The following is a 20,240-nucleotide window of genomic DNA, read 5'->3' as shown; positions in this document are numbered from 1 at the left end:
TGTTATTTTATTAGAAATTAATGACCAAGTTATTTCAGCTTTATTGAAAAATATTAATATGCTATAAAGAAAGAAGATAAATTGCAATTAATATGCAGTTAATTTTAATAAAAAATTTGCAACAGCATACAAATTTTAATTAGTCAGACAGGTCAGTTTCTTTTGACTCCAGAGGAAAGGTTTTCATCCTGCTCACAAAATACCCCTGCCATTGCTGGTTTTATTTTAAAAGATACAGTATATTTATCAAATCATAATTCCTACAGTTCCCTGAAGTCATAAGTGCATAACATTGTCTGTTTGATGTATATAAGCAGTATAAAAACAAGTACTATATATTTCATTAGCGTTCACTATTTCTGCTTCATCTTAATTATTTCACTGGGTCTGTGTACTGTATTGTTCAAAATCCAAAGAACAAACAAAACTAGAAAATAATGAACCCTGAAGATGATTTTGTCAAGAGTTACAAGTCATTTTCACATGTGTGTTCAAGTGAAGTCATTTTATATTAAAAAATAATAATAAATGAATGATTATTTTTAAACATTTAAGCAAAACAAAAGTAATGAACAACCAAAATTTCACAAAAAACAAACAAAAATAACTTGCAAAAAGCATAGGCACAGAAAGAAAAATGAAATTCAGATATCAAGTCCAAAATAAAAAAAATCAAAACGCTGACAATTTGACTATGCTTCCAGGTACCATGACACCAGGAACCCCATGACACTACACCTTTTCTCCTACACTGTGGCAGCAATCCTGGTTCCCTGGAAATGGTAAGTGGTCTCCAGCAAACAAAAAAAAACAAAAAAACACACCCAATAAAAAAGTAAGTAAACCAAATGACTGAAGCACCTAAAAATCACCCTTTGACAGATGCTAAACCTTCAGGCTACAAGCCAAGCCACATTGAAAGATCTGTGATCACAGAGAAAAAATAAATGCAGACTACATTGGAATTTATATTTTTTTTAAATTATGTACCAATTTAGCTTATTATCAATGCAAGATCCTTAATATACTCAATCACTCTTTCTATTTCTTCTCCTTGAAGAATACGTGGTGAACATACAGATTTTGGTTTCTTAGAGTTAAATACCATCCTTTAGCTTTTTTGATATTACTATTGGTACTAATGCATCAATTCACTAACCAGTGAACTTGATTTACGTAATGGCCTTCATCCTCCCCAGTCTTATCACCACAGTGTCATTTGCATATTTGAAGACTAAGAAATGATTATTCTCATGTTTCAGGTAACTGGTACACATTGTATATACTAAAGGAGACAAAACACTCTTGCAGAACCTCAGTATTTCATTGAATGCCAGTTTGAAAATCTATTATGCAAACAACTTAAAAGAAAGTCTTGAATCCATTACTGTTTGTAATTTAGTTAACATTAATATTGTTAAATGTATCAATCAATATGTTACACTAGATAATACTGAATGCTGAAGAAAAATAAATTAATAGTGTCCTGACACATGAACCAGTTGTCATGTTTCGGCTGCATTTTCCCCCTGGTTGGTGTTCACAGTTGTGTTTCTTGTCTATTTTGTTTAATTTTGAATCATTTATTTGTATTAATGTTTCTTTTTAACATTTTACTGTGTGTGTTTGTTGAGAAAGGGGTGGGGCCTAGGTTATAACCCAACAGAAATGTCCCTTGACTCTATTTAAGTGAGGGCCTCCCATAGTTCCTAGCGGTTCTATGAACATGCTAGGCAGTGGAAAGTTTTGGCGTGTTTCTGTATTATTGCTACAGTACATCTTGTTTTCTGGGTTTTCGATCCTGTGCTTTGTTTTTCAACTTCGTTTTTGGATATTGCTTTGGAACTGTGATTATTGAGGTTTTGCTCTGTTTTTGACCTCACCTCTGGATTTCAGAATAAGACTGTGTTTATTGTTATTTTTGAACCTCTACTCCATTTTCCACAAATTTTGGATTCTGTTTTGGAACTTGTTTGCTGTGCCTGCCTTGCTTTTTCATGTATCTCCTTGTGCTCTTCGGGGCTTTGGGGCTTGACAAGCCTTTTGTGAAAATAAACCTTTCATTTTTATCAAGATTCATCTTGGTCCTTTTTGTTTCTAGTCAGGGTATTTTTACTGTGTTTTCCCCCCTCTAGCGGGGGAATTGTTTTTGGTACCTGTGCTTTCGGGACTCCCAGATCATGACACCAAGCTTATCAGGAAATAGATAGATATTTTGTTAGATAATCTTAACAACACCCTGTACCCTTTTATTTGCATTGTAAGCAAATGACAGTTATCTTGAAAGGCCTTATAGATTTTCAATTTTTCTAAATGAAAGGCCTGCACTTGTAAGTGTAATAATGCTCTGTCTCATTTCATTTGTTAATTACCATTTTCTTGCCATTATCACTGAAATGTTGTCTTTGTAGTACTTCAGAGGGCATTGTAACACAGTTAGTTCCAACTCTTCTTTAAGAGAGACAGAGGGATTTTAAGTAATCAAAGGATGTTGGGACATCTGTACAAATTATTTACTTAATTTACTTTTAACTGCTGCATATCATCTGTAGGTTGCAACCTATTAGTTGTTCCCTGAAGAAGGCCCATTTGTAATATTATGATATTTCCTTTTTTTCAGTTTTTGCTAACCTGAACTTGAATTTTAAACTGCTGGCCTTCTATTGCTTACCTTTTCGTTCTTTAAGGTTATTCATTGCATTTCAAGTGATTACATTTGAAGAAAAACAAGACAAATTCAGGTGTCCTAAAACTTTTGACCAGTAGTATAAGTGTATCTTCAATCACCTGACCAAAAATACGAACTCCTTAAAGAATAGGTTTGGTATTTTTCATGTCAAAGTTATTTCTTCACAATCATGGTACTGTATATATTAGTTTGCCATATTGAATTATGTTCTAAAGTGAAATATATTTTATAATTAAAAAAATAACTAGACTGCTCCTTTGTTTTATAATGAAGCTTATGGGTACTGGAGTCATCTTATAAAGAAAAGCTTTAAAAATTTTCAAATACATTAATTTTTCAAGCCAAAAATGTTATTGAGTATTGATCTGCATCTTGAGATTACACACATATTGCAAAACAATTGCAGTGAGATTTAGTCATCTTAAAAATGGCCGGTTGTATACTTCAGTTTGCCACCTACCCCATTTGTCTTCTTCTGCAGCACTCTTTCAGCCCCAATGGCTTGGGTTCACATTGGAAAATCACTGCCAGGCACCATTATTAATATTATTGAAAGTTGATACCTGGATTTGAATTCTTTCTCTGTTATGTAGACAACTAGACAATAAATTAAAAAGGCACACTTATGATCTGTAATATTCTTTCACTATATAAAACTCATTTCTTTATTTCACAAAAATATTGCCTACTGCCTCAAAATTGATAATACATGCATGTGCTTTATTGAACAGGTATGTGGCATGCAATCAGGTGGTAACAACTGAACACATATCCAAGGCAGGGTTGCGAGGCAGCTGGAAGCTATCCCAGCAATCACAGAACACAAGAGATGTACAACACACACACATTCGTGTGCGCACTCATGCACACATACACTTGGGCCACTTCAAAAATGCCATTTCACCTATGTTTAATCAGGATGAAGTTTAGTAAATTTAGTACTGGTGTTTTAGCATAGTTAGTGGTGGTAGTATAGAAATGTCATTTTTGCCTCATAGTGTCAAGTTCCAAATGGAGTTTGCATGTTCTCCCTGTATATTTACAGATAGATTGCTATCAGTGTCAGTGAATTTACTCATTCAAAGACATTTTGCTCAGTTATTTTATTATTATATCTTTAAAAAGCACTTCATTCATTAAAAAAATTGAAAATTGGTTTGTGGTGCTTCAATCTTCTCTTTTGAACACTCTGCCTTTACTAATTTTTTTTTTATCGTGTGTGCACAATACATGTCACACAAAATGTAACTTGACTCTTTCAAAAATGACTAAAAATACAATGCAGTATAATCAGTTCAGTTCAGATTTATTGTTATGTGAACAAAGTACAATGAAAATCATATGTGCATCTACCTGTAGTACCATGAATCTCTGATAAAATTTCTTTTTTTCAGTTTACTTTTGTTGTTACAAGCATACCTCTGAAACACAGAACTTAAATGTACTACGTTAAAGTGGATGGATTTGGTAAGTTTTAAAGCTTTTCTTTACAAAGGGACCTCAGTATCGATTCGCACCATTGTAAAATGTAAGAGCTGGCTTAGTAATTTTTTTAAACTTATAAAATATGCTTCATTTTAGAATGCAGTTTCATGTGGTAAAGTAAAATATACTATGATGGTAAAGAAGAAACTTTGACTTGAAGAATAATGAACATATTCTTTAACCTTATAAGCTGTTCCCAGTGTTACATTTTGTGCTTCTGCATGCACAATAAACATGATGTTCCAACCCTTAAAAATGTCTTAAAGTTGAAATTTCACTTTATAGAACTAAAAATGATTAGGTTTTCATCACTCAAAAGATTTCAAAAGTCTTTTTTTATTTTGTCCATAATTTTATATACTATCATATGATGGGATATACAGTATTGTAGTAAACACATAAAATCATATATATTAGATGAATTAAACATATATCAGCATATTTTACCTTTCCTGAGGCACACTCTGTTCCATCAAGAGGTGGACCCTTTTTTGTTTTGCAGAAGTACTGGTTATCGGGATGACTACACCAAAGCTGCTTACAGGGGTCAAATGTTCTGAACTTAAAAAAAAAAAAAAAAAAATTTTAGCTTATACTCTTTCTTTCTGATACAATGGGATTTTAAGCTGTAGTATATCTGATCATGTTTATGTCAATAGTTTAAAGCTTTACTTCATTTCCACTATCAGACAAACTACTTACCCATGTTACTGCTGTTTCCCTTTAGCTATCATAACAACATTCTTAATTAGACATAGATTTATTTTGCTACTATGATGGTGATGTATTTATTTATTTTGTTGCTCCTGTCCCCAGTTGAACATGAGAAAAAGCCTCAGATTGTTATGTATCAGGATTTTGGAATGCAAATGAAATACAGTAATCCCTCCTCGATCATGGGGGTTGCGTTCCAGAACCCCCCGCGAAAGGTGAAAATCCGCGAAGTAGAAACCATATGTTTATATGGTTATTTTTATATTGTCATGCTTGGGTCACAGATTTGCACAGAAACAAAGGAAGTTGTAGAGAGACAGGAACTTTATTCAAACACTGCAAACAAACATTTGTCTCTTTTTCAAAAGTTTAAACTGTGCTCCATGACAAGACAGAGATGACAGTTCCGTCTCACAATTAAAAGAATGCAAACATATCTTCCTCTTCAAAGGAGTGCACATCAGGAGCACAGAATGTCAGAGAGAGAGAGAAAAGCAAACAAATCAATAGGGCTGTTTGGCTTTTAAGTATGCGAAGCACCGCCGTATAAAGCAGTTGCAATGAAGGCAGCAGCTCACACCCCCTCCGTCAGGAGCAGAGAATGTCAGAGAGAGAGAGAGAGACAGATAAAAACAAACAATCAAAAATCAATATGTGCCCTTCGAGCTTTTAAGTATGCGAAGCACCGTGCAGCATGTCGCTTCACGAAGCAGCTGCACAGAAGGGAGCAACGTGAAGGTAATCTTTCAGCATTTTTAGACAAGCGTCCGTATCGTCTAGGTGTGCGAACAGCCCCTCTGCTCACACCCCCTACGTCAGGAGCAGAGAATGTCAGAGCAAGAGAGAGAGAGAAAAGTAGGTTGGGTAGCTTCTCAGCCATCTGCCAATAGTGTCCCTTGTATGAAATCAACTGGGCAAACCAACTGAGGAAGCATGTACCAGAAATGAAAAGACCCATTGTCCGCAGAAATCCGTGAACCAGCACAAAATCCGCGATATATATTTAAATATGCTTACATACAAAATCCGCGATAGAGTGAAGCCGCGAAAGGAAAAGCGCAATATAGCGAGGGATTACTGTACAGGTAAAATTCCGTTACAACGAACTGCCAAGGACCTAAAAAATATTTTGTTGTAATGAAAATTTCATAGTAATGAGATTCTATATTTGTCACTATAGTGCTTTCTTTAACTTGCGTCCAGGCATCTGCAATCATTTCAATAGCTTCTTTTGCGTTAATTTTAATCTCCTCCTCTCTACAAGTTATGCTGATGAGAATGTTCTCAGCATTTCCTTGCGATAATACTCTTTCAGGGTGCGAATTATGCCCAAATCCAATGGCTGAAGCTCTGCTGTGCAATTGGCTGGGAGGAATTCAACGCGAACATTATCTAAATGTGGAAGCATGTTGTGGGCAGCACAGTTATCAATCAGAAGCCAAATCATCCTTTTCTTCTTCTTTATATTGTGAGGTTTCTGAACTGTTTTGGGACCCACCCCCTACCCAACAGGAATGACATGCTGAATCGCGATTGCTGCGTCTGTGGAAGATTGTTTGTCCGTTGCCAGGGCAGGGCAACAGCAGGCTCACAGCAGTGCAGTGAGGCGCCACAGAAGCAAAACCTAAAAGATCGTGATTGCAATATAAGTCCCTGTCTTGCACTCCAAAACACGAGACTAAGTCTCAGTACTTTAGCAAAACCAGCTTTATTCAGCTTGAAACAGGAACAGCACGGTTATTTATTGTAACGTGATCTACCACTCTTCTATACACAGACACAGCAGTCAGGCAGGGTTGTGGCTAGGTTAGTGGCCAAGTAATGCTGTTCCCTTTACAATGTTTGTTGCACTACCCATCGAGATCTTTTCTGTTTGTTTCAGTGGCGAGCCGCAGTAGAGCTGTGAGCCTGCTGTTGCCCATTCAATGGATAAACAGTCTTCCACAGACACAGTGATCGCACTTCTGGATGCTCTTCGGTGTGTTGTCCAGTTGGGGGAGGTCCCAAGAGAGTTTAGAAACCTCACATTTTCTTGAATGAGTACCACAATAATAGGAATGTTCCTTGAACGAGCATCACTGAACCACATAAAAACTGCTTTTTTGACATCTTCAAATGCAGCAGTTCGCATATGTTTGCAACCTGAGATTTTTTTTCTTTTTCTGTTCGGTCTTTCAAGAAAGTTGACAGTGTCGATGGCGAAATTCCAAATTCACTGCCAACATCTTTTTTCTTTTTGCCAGAATCAAGAGCCTCAAAAAATAAAAGTTTTTTTTATTCTAACATGAACTGTTGTCTTTTTTTTGTGTCTACCATTTCTATATGAGGGTGACAATGAGTTAAATTTCAATGGATGTTTTTCAAATGTTGACGAGCAATAAGCAAAAGATATCACTGAAAACCGCAGAAAACAAAAACAGCAAAAAAATGGTATGAGGAAAGTTCAAAGAAACAAAAAACAAATTTACAATGTTTCTGTTCAGGGATCGTTGTGCACAACTGAGCTGCGACCACAGAACTAACTGCTCTGTGGATGATTCATTCGGGCATTTCAAGGTCTTTTGGGCACTTCGTTGTAATGAAAGTATCTGCTGAATGTATTTCATAGTAACGCAATTTCTATAGACTCGTGTCATATGGGGAAAATGTCGGGACCATAAAAATACTCCGTTGTAATGAAAATTTCGTTGTAAAAATATTTGTTGTAATTAGGGTCCCATGATACCAAAAACATCAATATCCGAATGACATGTGTGTCTGATCGTGTATGTGTCTGTGTGTCACAATTTATTGAGGACGGTCTAGACCTAAAATGGCTGGGTAGAAAAATACCAAACTGGAAACTTAAGCCTATTATGTGATGACGATGTGCTGATTAGTTTTTGAGCCAAATCATGCAAGAGAAAGAGGCACTCTACAGTACAGGAACCCTCAAATACCTGTAATTCTTCAATTAATTATGAATTCTTCTCATTAATTGCTATCGTAATGACCTGTTTTATGATCAGAAAGATCAGTATAAATATTTACTCAAATGTTATAGACTTGTTCAGGTAACTTTTGTTCCTAGGGCACAAACCCTACTGATGCTCACGTCCAAATTTTTTCAGTCTGTTTTTCAAAATCAGTTTACTAGATATAACTTGCTTTGGTGTTATCTTCCACTGTTAAATTATGCTGTAAAAGAACTAAAGGGTTATGTGATATTTCATTTACAGTATATTATCCCTTTACCACATCTAAAAGGAAGGCAACCATATTTCTTTGTTAGGATTTATTCTATTTTGTTTATATAGCAGCTATTTTCAGTGCATATTCTTCAATTACCTTAGTACATAATCCATATGAGTCTTGTAACAAAGACAATTATTTTGAGTTGGCTTTTTCTGATTTGCTGCTGCATTCTTTTTAGCACAGTAAATGTATGAACTAATCAGTTGCTCAAACACTTGTATTTTATCTGAAACATGACAAGGCTGTATCATTCAAAGAAAGATGATGTACACTATTACACACTATATGGTGTAATTCCTTTCTACAGTGAGAAATTTGTTTTCCAGTCATTATGAAACCTGCTTGAAGGAATTGTAATTCCTTTTAAATGATGGCAAAAGATTTTTGTTTTTTCATTTTTAATATAATTAGTTCCTGTTACAGATTGTGTTTAAAAAGAAAACAAGTCTGCTGTTTTAAACTTTGTTACATACACTAAATTTTATATCAATGCATCATGCTGTTTTCTGTTATTTTATTTTGGGTATTAATGATTTAGTAGGTCGGCACGATGGTGCAGTGGGTAGTGCTGCTGCCTTGCAGTTAGGAGACCCGGGTTCGCTTCCCGTGTCCACCCTGCGTGGAGTTTGCATGTTCTCCCCATGACTGCGTGGGTTTCCTCCGGGTACTCCGGTTTCCTCCCACAGTACAAAGACATGCAGGTTAGGTGCATTGGCAATCCTTGTCTCTAGTGTATGCTTGGTGTGTGTGTGTGTGCCCTGCGGTGGGCTAGCGCCCTGCCCAGGGTTTGTTTCCTGCCTTGCGCCCTGTGTTGGCTGGAATTGGCTCCAGCAAACTCCCGTGACCCTGTAGTTAGGATATAGCGGGTTGGATAATGGATGGATGGATGATTTAGTAAATTCATTAAATGGAATGATATTTATTTCTTAGAATAACCATAATAATTTTTAGGCCTGGCCTACTCTGTCTTGTTGGAACACTTTTCTGTTCAGAAATACAGGTGTAATAACAGAATTTGTTAGAACATTGTTTATAGAATTGTAGAAGCATGTGCAAATAAGGTGGTATGACAGCTAAATACTTAATTCCAATGAAATTGCAGACGTAATTGTGTGGCCTAGTGATCAACACATTAAACTGTGATTTATAAAATTAAGTGTGTGGAAGAGTGGTATGGTGGTGCAAACCAAGGTTATTATAGTTTTGCCTTTTTATATTAGTTTTTATTTCTATATTTTTTCTGACCTTACTTGGAAATTCAGTTTAGTTTTAGTTTTCCTTCATTGTGTATTTTTAGTTTTAGTTTAGTTTTATTTTACAAAGACATTTCTATTTTATTTATATATATATTAGTTTCAGTTTTAGTTTTAGTAATTATAGTATGGTGTGAGAGATGGTCGGCAGTTTATCCTGGTCAGCACCCCCAGGCCGCTAGATAGAGTCCTCCCTGCAGCATGAATTCCCGCAGGGCATCATGGGAGATGGAGTTCTATTTCACAGCCCTGCTGGGTGCCGTGGGTGCCATCGGGTGATGCTGCAGGCAGACACAGGGATTTCTATTTTCCCTATAGCCTGGAAATACTCCCTAGTCACGGGGACGGAAGAACTGTACTTCTGGGCTGAATAAAAATAAGAGTTTTCATCTGACCTGGAAGTGCTACGGAATCACATGGACTGAAGGACAGAAGCACTACCGGGTCACTGACTATATAAAGGTCTATGGGAAACCCAGCAAGCTGAGTTGGAGTTGGGAGGAAGAGTGACAGAGCTGCTGGGAGGAGCGGAGGATTGATTATTTGTATTATTATTGATTATTGTGTATTGTGGAGGTGCTTTGTGCACATTATTGAAGTAATTAAAAATATTACTGATACTTTTACCTGGTGTTTGGATGTGTTGTCTGTGGGTTTGGAGGAGCGACAGCACCCTCTAGTGTCACAATGGTTAAAGAGTTACTATGGAGTTTAGTTTTTGTGTCACAATGAGACAGAAGTGTACACTTAATGGGTTTGGATATAATATGAGTTTAATGTTAGTAGAAGCTTACTACACTACACAGTTTAGTATTTGGTTTTGTTTTTGTCTGATAAAAACAAGCATAATCAAAACTAGATATTGAATATGAACAATTTCATACAATTTTATGATTTAAAAATATTTTCTATGTCATTTGTGCTGAAAAATCTGTGCTGACTGTTGACACTTTTTTCTTTTCCTTTTATTGCCCAGAATGGGCCAATTTGTAATGAAATTTAGGTGAATTTTAAGGTGTGAGAGTTTTTTACTCTAAATGTCTACAGCACACAACATATCCTGCTCCTACGACAAAGTGCTTATAATGAATGCCTTCAATATTGCATTAAAAAATTTCAAATACTGGGCTTTGTTATTTTCTACCAGCCATATTCATCTCTGATTCCATCTCAGGCACAAACAATTTATAGACAGAATTTTGCCACCTGCAGGCCTGGAAAGATATAAAAAATTAGAAAACAGAATCTACTGTGTTCTGACAGGTGTGACCATGAAAATCACAGGGGCTAAGGAAGAACAGGGGTCTTAGGCTTCAATCAGTGTGCACACCCCACCTAGCTGTATTGATGGAAACAAAGAAAAACAAGCATGTAGTGTCGAGGTTAGGGGAAGTGAGACTTGAATAGCCCACCATAAGAACAGTAAACCCATAATGAGCAGAGCAAGAGCAGATAATAAGCTGCCGTTCACTGCATGAACATATATGTGGGGGTGGCTCATGGTGGATGACTTTCAGTTTTAGAGTTAAAAGTTATAAGGGTTAAAAACAAACAGCAAGAATATTCATTCAATAACAAAAATTAAAATTATTTTAGTAAATTATTATTTTATTTCAGTTAGTCTTTGCAGCTACTTTAATAGCTTTGTTTAGTTTTAGTTTTTCATTCGGTTTTGTTAATTATTTTATTTCAGTTTACGAAAATGTTTTTTTAATAATAGTTTCACTTTTGATTTTAGTTTTCGTTAACTATAATAACCTTGGTGCAAACAGAAAATTTTGCTGCTCATCTACTCCAGGAGTTCTGGGTTAAAATTCAGATCCACATACTTTCTTTATATTTTCCCATTCTCCCAGGGTCTACATGAGTTTTCTCTGGGTACTTCAGTTTCCTGTCATATTGCAAAGACATAGAGGTTAGGATTAAACTGTCCACTTTAAATTGGCTTAGTGTGAGTGTGTCCTATGACGGACCGATGGACAGAGAATTTAGATGTTACTTTTGAGACCCCGGTTCGGATCCTGTAAGCGTCAGAAGTGACTCTACTCCTTCCTAAGCTTCTCTTTTTATTTCAAAACATTCCAATATACATCAATAAATGTTTTTTTAAGAAATTACATTCAAACATAACCTCATTTATTTAGAATTCAAAACATCCACGTATCCAAAGAGTGACCCTACAAAAACCTAAGGCAGAAGGTGGCATGGCTTTACCTAACTTTCAATTTTATTACTGGGCAGCAAACATAGAAACTATAAAAACCTGGACATGGACACAAATAGATGAACATACACAGGCTTGGTTCGCAATAGAAATAATATCCTGCAGTACAGTACTTCTTTATATTCCTTGCTTTGTGCCCCAATAAATGCAAGTTATCGCCAATATACTAACAAACCAATTGTGCTTCACTCACTTAGAATATGGAACCAATGTAGGAAGCATTTTAAGATAGAGAAGCTTTTATCTGTGGCACCTCTGCACGAGAACCACCTTTTTCTACCCTCGCAAACATACGCAGTTTTTAATATCTGGAAAACATTTGGGATTAAATCACTTAGAAATCTGAACATAGACAACGTCTTTGCATCCTACGAACAATTACATTCCAAATGTAACTTTCCATCAACACATTTCCTTCACTACCTTCAAATTATAAACTTTGTTAAACAGAACCTGCCCGATTTTCCTCACCTCCCACCTCCCTCTATGCTGGAAAAAATATTGCTCAGTTTCAAGGACTCAGACAGCATTTCTGCAATATATAAAACCATTTTACAGTCCCTCCCTTTCAAAGATCCAAGAGGACAGTGGGAAAAGGATCTCTCACTCAACATCTCTGAAAAGAAGTGGAAGGTAGCAATGCAGAGAATTCATTCGAGCTCCGTATGTGCAAATCATACAATTATTCAACTCCAAATTATATATCGAGCACATCTGTCTCGTTTAAAATTGTCCAAAATGTTTCCAGGGCAAGATCCAACCTGCGAATGCTGCAATCAAGTTCCAGCCTCACTGGGTCACATGTTTTGGGCCTGCACCAAATTAACATCATTCTGGACCAAAATTTTTAAATGGCTTTCAGACAGCCTTGGTGTCACAATCCCTCCTAACCCATTAACAGCTGTATTTGGTGTACTTCCAGATGAGCTTAAAGTGGAGAAGGACAAACAAAATGTGATCACCTTTACTACACTATTGGCACGTAGACTTATTTTAGGTTAGATTAGATTAGATTAGATTAGGTAAGAACTTTATTTATCCCGAGGGAAATTCTTTTGTCATATACATGCTCAGTGCAACAAGAGGAATAAAGATAAGGTAGAAAAGAGCTTGCTCAACTGGAAAAATTCTAACTCTCCTCTTTAAAGTCAGTGGGTAACTGATGTTTTATACTATTAGAAATTGGAAAAAATCTAATTCTCACTTAGAGGATCTGTGCATAAGCTTTTCAAAACCTGGCAGGATCTAATCAATAACATTTTAGAATAAGCTTTAAAAGCACTGAAGAAGCAGATTCTCTCCCCATTTCTTTTTCTTCTCCATTTTTCTTTATTCACTTATTAATTCATCTATTTACTTATTTTTACTAGTTTTACGTTTTACTCTAGTGGCCATGCTCTCTTTCTCAGGGGTTTGGGGGTTGATTTGTTTTCAATCCTATTTTTGTAAAAATTGATCTATTTGCATGGAATGTTGTGTGATTACAATAAAATCAATTAAAAAAAATGTTAAAGAAGCGACTCTACTCCATTTAGCCATTCAGGAAGACTCAAAACCTGTAACTGCTTTGTCCTGGATATGATGTTAACCTGCATCCAAGCCTAGAAAGGAAGTCCTCCAATTTGCATGGAAAACTTGGGGGTTGGTGAGCAAATTTGACACTACAGCCACTTTAAAAAACCTTCCAGTGTGGTGCTGAGGTGTCATCCGTTGCACGGCTGCACTCGGGTCCCAATCCAGCTGGTTTCTCGTGTGGTGGGTGCGACAACTCTCTGTAATCAGCACATGCTCCTAACCTCTCTCTCTAATCTCTCTCTCTGAGACTGATTTATCCTTTGTCACGTTTCTATGCTCTCTGAAAACCAGCTTTTAAAAACTTGGAAATATTGCAAAATGTCGTTTCTTAAGCTGTAAGATCTTAAAATCTTGTTCATTCATTTATCTCAAGCAGAACTGACTACTGTAGTGTTAGGCTGTTGAAATCTATTACCTATTACTTTGCATTTAAGTAAAAGCAAAACAGAAAAGATCATACCTAAAACTAAGATATATGATCAAATAACACCAACTTGTAAATCACTTCACTGGTTTTCAGTTGACTTTAGACCAATTTTAAAAATCAGACTTTTCACACACAATGTCATAAATGGTTTAGCTTCCTCCACCAGATAAAATGATTAGTGCCCCTATCAAAATAAAGGCCCTCTTTAAAATTTGAGCATACTGTAAATAAAACTAATGCGAGAGGAAGAGCCTATATCTATAAGGCACCGTAACACTGAAAAGATTTTAAGTAAAGCTTGGGAACTTGTTATTTTAGCTTAGCTGTTAAGTGTTACCGCTTAAGTCTTTTCCTACTGTTCTCTTATAAAGTTTTTAGTGGTATTGTTTTTTATTCAGGCATTACTAGGTCTTTTCTATTTTTCTTTTTCTTTTCAGTCAATGTGGTGGCATTATGTCCAACTTGGAGTTTATGTGTCATCACATATGATCATCCTTATTGCAGCCGTCTTCTATCCAAATGAAATTGTTTATCAACTGCCAACAAAATGATCCTCATTAGAATGCATCTAACCAGCTGACAGTTGAAATTAAAATTTTAAACTATACATATAGTCAAAACTCACACATATAGTTTTGTATGTACTGCATAATGTTTCTCTGTTTATGTTTATCATTATGTTTTGTACTATATTTATTTGCAAATATTGCATGGAGCTCTGGTTTAGAGTTATGGTTGGACATGGACTCAATAATTTTGGATATGATTTTATTTATTAGTTTATTACAATAAATATGATACCAGTCAATTGAATATATAATTAATACAATGTTTTATATAAAATTCAAATTTAGCACCATGCCCAAAACATTAACTACAAAATCAGATAATTCAGTGTGTTTACTTAAGAACTTAAATAATATATTATTGCTGAATAATTTAAAATGTTTAAATGGAAAATGTAGTATAAATGTAGTATACTCAAAATTTTAATGTGATATATCTTTTTTCATTGTGTTATATTGGTTGTACTAAAATTCATAAATTAAACAAGTTGAGTGAGCACTATCAAATACCAAATCACAACAGGTTTTTTCATTACACAATATTACACTGTCAGGTACTACTGCAAATTCTGCTGTAAGATGATTAGACGATATTGTGGTTACACTTTGAGATTCTTGTAAAATATCTGTAATTTGCCGATACGCATACATATACAGTATTTTGCATGGAGTGCTCTTTGCATGTCTATTTTTTATTTTTTTTGGTAAGACTGGTAGGGCTACTTGAATGTACAGTTTGAGTACATTATGGGGAAGAGTGTTTTTACATTGTTTACAAACAAGGCAAACATTTTGGAAGTGTCATTGTACCAGTGGTAAGTTGATTTGTGTTTTCTATTAAATATCACGAAGTTATGTATTTTAATACATTTTGTTTACTATGGCACCAGAGAGTGGCAATGTGTTGCTTGTTGGTCAGGCATTTAAGTATGAATTTCACTATACTCTATATATGTGACAATATTACTACTACTACTGCTACTATTGGGCAGCAAGGTGGCGCAGTGGTAGTGCTGCTGCCTCACAGTAAGGAGACCTGGGTTCGCTTCCCGGGTTCTCCCTACATGGGTTTCCTCCTGGTGCTCCGGTTTCCTCCCATAGTCCAAAGACATGCAGGTTAGGTGCATTGGCAATCCTAAATTGTCCCTAGTGTGTGTGCCCTGCAGTGGGCTGGCGCCCTGCCCGTGATTTTGTTTCTGCCTTGTCCCCCGTGACCCTGTGTTAGGATACAGCGGGTTGGAAAATGACTGACTGACTGCTACTACTACACACACTGACTGAAAAGTAAGCAAAATATTTTTTTTCCCCAACACAATCTTAGTGTGGGCCAATCTCAAAAACAGACGTCCAAGCTAGAGTGATACTTTATAGTATAATTCAAAATTACGGTCTTGACATGGATACATTTTAGATAACCTGAGTTAAGATAAGTGCATACAGTCTTGTTTCAATCTTTATCCAAAATTCTAAGGTTGTTTCTATCATACCTCAGATTGAATGTTTACTTTCAGAAAACAATTCTGCAACAGGCTAGTAATTACTACATAAGGTCATAATATAAAAGAAGCTGACAAACTGAAGTACAATTTTTATAATTACAGAGAAAAAGCTTCTGAGTACTGGCTTTTAGTGATGTAATGTCATTTGATATAACAATGTGAAAATAAAAAAAAATACTCACTGCAGTGCACATTTTGTATCCCACACCAAAATCAAATCTACATTGTTCATCCATTGAGTAGTTGATTCCTGGAAGGTCTGGCAATTTGGGCCACTTATGCTCAAAAGGGTCATCCAGTAAGCAGTCATATGAGCTAAAAGAAATAATTATGTAAGTAAAGTGAGTAAATCTCCTTTAAACTGATAGATTCTTTGGATCTTTACAAAATGAAACTGCCATAGTTGTTTTTTTGTATATATCACACAACAAAAATACAAACTGAACAAAAAAAAAATGAAAATGAAATATTTGAAAATAACATGTACTGGACTAAATGTAGACAAGGCATGTTTTTTTGTTTCTTACTTTTTAGTTTCCTCATCAAAAAGTTGTAATGTTAATGATTTACTCTAAATTTGTTCTATATAAATGAGTGTAAGTATGTGTAATGCAATGGTTGCATGTCCAGAGTTGGTTTTTGACCAGTACCTAGTGATGTCAGGATAAGATCCTGCTGACTGTACTTTGTGGTTTTGAATTTTTTTTTTTCTGGACAGTAACAGACAAAATCAATAGAGAGAACAACAGAATCAACAGAGGGAGACTGCCAGTCGCTTGTCCAAGTCTGGAAGTGTCATTAAGATTGCCTGGCTGCTGTTAAGCAGAACTCAGATATGCTCTAGCAAAGCTATATAGCATGGAATTAATAGGGATGTAGGAACGATAATATCCACTTGGGACCGAGAAACGGCTTATCTGTGGTTGCACATATTTGTGGTTGTAAAGGCCATTATCATACATATATAAACATTTTAGCTATTTTTTTTACAGACACCACAGTAGTCACTTACAAGAACAGACAGCCCAGGAATAACCTTGGATGACTTAACACTAGAATTACCAGAGCCTACGAAAAAACTCGTATATCCGGCCCACCTTAAATCGCTTCTTAAATCCGTTCACACCTCTCCGCCAGCATCCTTTGTCCTCTAAATGTGCTGATAAAAGACAAGCTGCCAGCAGCCGGCTATTCCATCCCCCCACTGACTTAGAACGTGCGCGAAGTTTTCCCAGCTCATGCCTTGATTGATTATCTGGGAGTGGAGTGTTAGACTGGAAATTATTTAATAGATCGTTATTTGGAACACACGCATTTCATGCGCTGTTACTTAGAGAGCCAGATCGGGGGAGGGGTGAGGTTAGAGCGGGTGAGCTTATTCAGTACTGCAGGAACAACGCACGTTGATCTTTTTTTTTCTTTCAGTACATGTGCCTTCCCTGTTTATTTATATATCTCTGCCTGTCTGTCTCTCTATTACGCAGTGCTCGTCTGTCTGTGTGTTATGGATCTTAAAAATAACAGTTATAAGGACAGTTGTTCCTGTTAATTGCAGTCTCAATTGTTCGCCATCAACACCCTCAGAGCAAACATCGCATCTGTGGTCCACTTTCTGGGCATGAAACTATACTGCTGTTCACTAATCATCACCTCACTTCTTAACCTAGCTTCCACTACTCTTTCCCATGACTTCATGCTGTGGTTCATCAATTTTATCCCCCTATAATTACTACAGTCCTGCACATCCCCCTTATTCTTAAATATCAGCACCAGTACACTTATTCTCCACTCCTCAGGCATCCTCTCACTTTCCAAGATTCCATTAAACAATCTGGTTAAAAACTCCACTGCCATCTCTCCTAAACACCTTCATGCTTCCACAGGTATGTCATCTGGACCAACGGCCTTTCCATTCTTCCTCCTCTTCATAGCTGTCCTTACTTCCTCCTTGCTAATTCGTTGCACTTCATGATTCACTATCTCCACATCATCCAACCTCTTCTTTCTCTCGTTCTCTTCATTCATCAGCCTCTCAAAGTACTCTTTCCATCTGCTCAACACACTCTCCTTGTTTGTGAGTACGTTTCCAACTTTAACCTTTATCACCCTAAATTGCTGCACATCTTTCCCAGCTCGGTCCCTCTGTCTAGCCAAACGGTACAGGTCCTTTTCTCCCTCCTTAGTGTCCAGTCCCTCATACAACTCATCATACGCCTTTTCTTTAGCCTTCGCCACCTCTCTCTTCACCTTGTGCCTTATCTCCTTGTACTCTTGTCTACTTTCTGCATCTCTCTGACTATCCCACTTCTTCTTTGCCATCCTCTTCCTCTGTATACTCTACTGTACTTCCCCATTCCACCACCAGGTTTCCTTTTCCTCCTTCCTCTATCCAGATGTCACACCACGCACTCTTCATGCTGTCACACTACATCTGCTGAAGTTTCCCAACTGTCTGGTAATTCTTCACTACCACCCAGTGCCTGTCTCACCTTTTCCCTAAACTCAACCTTGCAGTCTTCCTTTTTCAACTTCCACCATCTGATCCTTGGCTCTGCCCAAACTCTCTTCCTCTTCTTAATCTTCAATGTTTTCCTACAGACCACCATCCTATGCTGCTTAACTACACTTTTCCCTGTCACCACTCTGCAGTCTTCATACTCCTTCAGATTGACTCTTCTGCATAGGATGTAATCTACCTGTGTGCATCTTCCTCCACTCTTGTACGTAACCATATGATCCTCCCTCTTCTTGAAATACGTATTCACCACAGCCATGTCCATCCTTCTGGCAAAATCTACTATCCTCTGACCTTCTTCATTCCTCTCCTTGACACTATACCTACCCATCACCTCCTTGTCTCCTCCGTTCCTTCACCAACATGTCCATTGAAATCCACCCCAATCACCACTTTCTGTCCCTTCGGTACACTGTTCATCACTTCATCCAACTCACTCCAAAAATCTTCTTTCTCATCCATTGCACACCCAACTTGTGGGGCATATGCACTAACAATATTCATCATCACACCTCCAATTTCTAGCTTCATAATCGTCACTCTGTCTGACACTCTTTTCACCTCCAAAACACTCTTCACATACTGTTCCTTCAGAATAACCCCTACTCTTTCTCCTCCTATCCACACCATGATAGAACAATTTGAATCCACATCCGATCCACCTGGCCTTACTCCCCTTCCATTTAGTCCCTTGCACGCACAATATATCAGCCTTCCTTCTCTCCATCATATCTGCTAAATCTCTCCCCTTATCAGTTATACTGCCAACATTCAAAGTTCCTACCCTCAGTTCCACTCTCTTTACCTTCCTCCTCTCCTCCTGCCTCCGGACATGTCTCCCCCATCTTCTTGTCCTTCTTCTTCTTCGGCCAACAGTAGCCCAGTTTCTGCTAGCACCCTGCTGGCTAACAGTACTGCTGGCAGTCGTTGTTAACCCGGGGCTCGACCGATCCGGTATGGAAATTTGTACTGTTGTCTGCATATTGATTTGGCAAAATTTTACACCGGATGCCCTTCCTGACGTAACCCTCCCGATTTATCAAGGCTTGGGACCGGCATGAAGAAACACACTGGTTTGTGCATCCCCTGTGGCTGGGTTGATGTTAATCTGAAAATAAATTCTACCCTCTAGGCCATCATTATGAAATTAGCAATTACTAGATAACAGAGATTAGTCTTTGATTTTATACCTTAAAGAACTCTCTTCAGTAATAATGGACTTCTCAACACTAAATCAAGCCATTAAAAAAAGATGATGTCAATAAATTAACAAAATATTTTAATCTTACATAATGTACCACAATTGTGATACAATAAATTATAGCATAATTTTATCTTTGCTGCTATTTTGAGAATATGTGGTGACATTATAGGGGAAGGGTGGCACGGTGGCGCAGTGGGTAGCACTGCTGCCTTGCAGTTAGAAGACCCGGGTTCACTTCAAAGAAGTACTCCCTGCATGGAGTTTGCATGTTCTCCCCGTGTCTGCATGGGTTTCCTCCAAGTATGCCGGTTTCCTGCCATAGTCCAAAGACATGCAGGTTAGGTGCATTGGCAATTCTAAATTGTCCCTAGTGTGTGCTTCGTGTGTGTGTCCTGCAGTTTTGTAGCGGGGCAAATATAGCGGGTTAGATAATGGATGGATGGATTATAGGGAAATAATTCTCAATACAGATCAGTGTGTCCTCCTAAAATACTGCTCTAGTACATTTAAGTAGCAGATAACATGGATGCAAACAGTAATGGCCTAGACTAGTGTTTCCCCAACTCGGTCCTGGGGAACCCCTGTGGCTGCAGGTTTCTGTTCCAACCAGCTTCTGTTTTTAATTGAACTCCTGGGCTAATTAAGTGAACTGATTCAGCGGGTTGGAAAATGGATGGATGGATGGATGATATTTCCCACGTTCTGTGTTTAGGGAACAATATAGAAATTAGAAAACTAAGTTTGCTAAAAAAAATATTAAGATGTACCAAGCAGTTATATAGGAAAAAAGTATTTTTTTTCTTTTTAACAGTATTTTCATCTTGATTTTCATTCTATTTTTCTAGGTCTTCTAAT

The 20,240-nt window shown here is 37.0% G+C and overlaps 1 protein-coding gene across 3 annotated transcripts in view; it reads right to left on the bottom strand.

Annotated features, from left to right (window-relative positions):
• LOC114645594 (A disintegrin and metalloproteinase with thrombospondin motifs 14) overlaps positions 1–20,240 on the bottom strand; it is a 328,718-nt gene that overhangs the window by 59,628 nt on the left and 248,850 nt on the right. For all 3 annotated transcript variants that reach the window (XM_028793429.2, XM_051922924.1, XM_051922925.1), the window contains 2 exons: positions 15,849–15,981; positions 4,622–4,735 (listed from right to left, as the gene is read on the bottom strand). In XM_028793429.2, coding sequence (XP_028649262.2) covers positions 4,622–4,735; positions 15,849–15,981 — 247 coding nt within the window. The remainder of the gene's footprint in view (positions 1–4,621; positions 4,736–15,848; positions 15,982–20,240) is intronic.

The sequence above is a fragment of the Erpetoichthys calabaricus genome, chromosome 2 (assembly GCF_900747795.2).
Source record: "Erpetoichthys calabaricus chromosome 2, fErpCal1.3, whole genome shotgun sequence".
NCBI lineage: Eukaryota > Metazoa > Chordata > Cladistia > Polypteriformes > Polypteridae > Erpetoichthys > Erpetoichthys calabaricus.
This window is presented reverse-complemented; position numbering and strand designations above follow the sequence as displayed.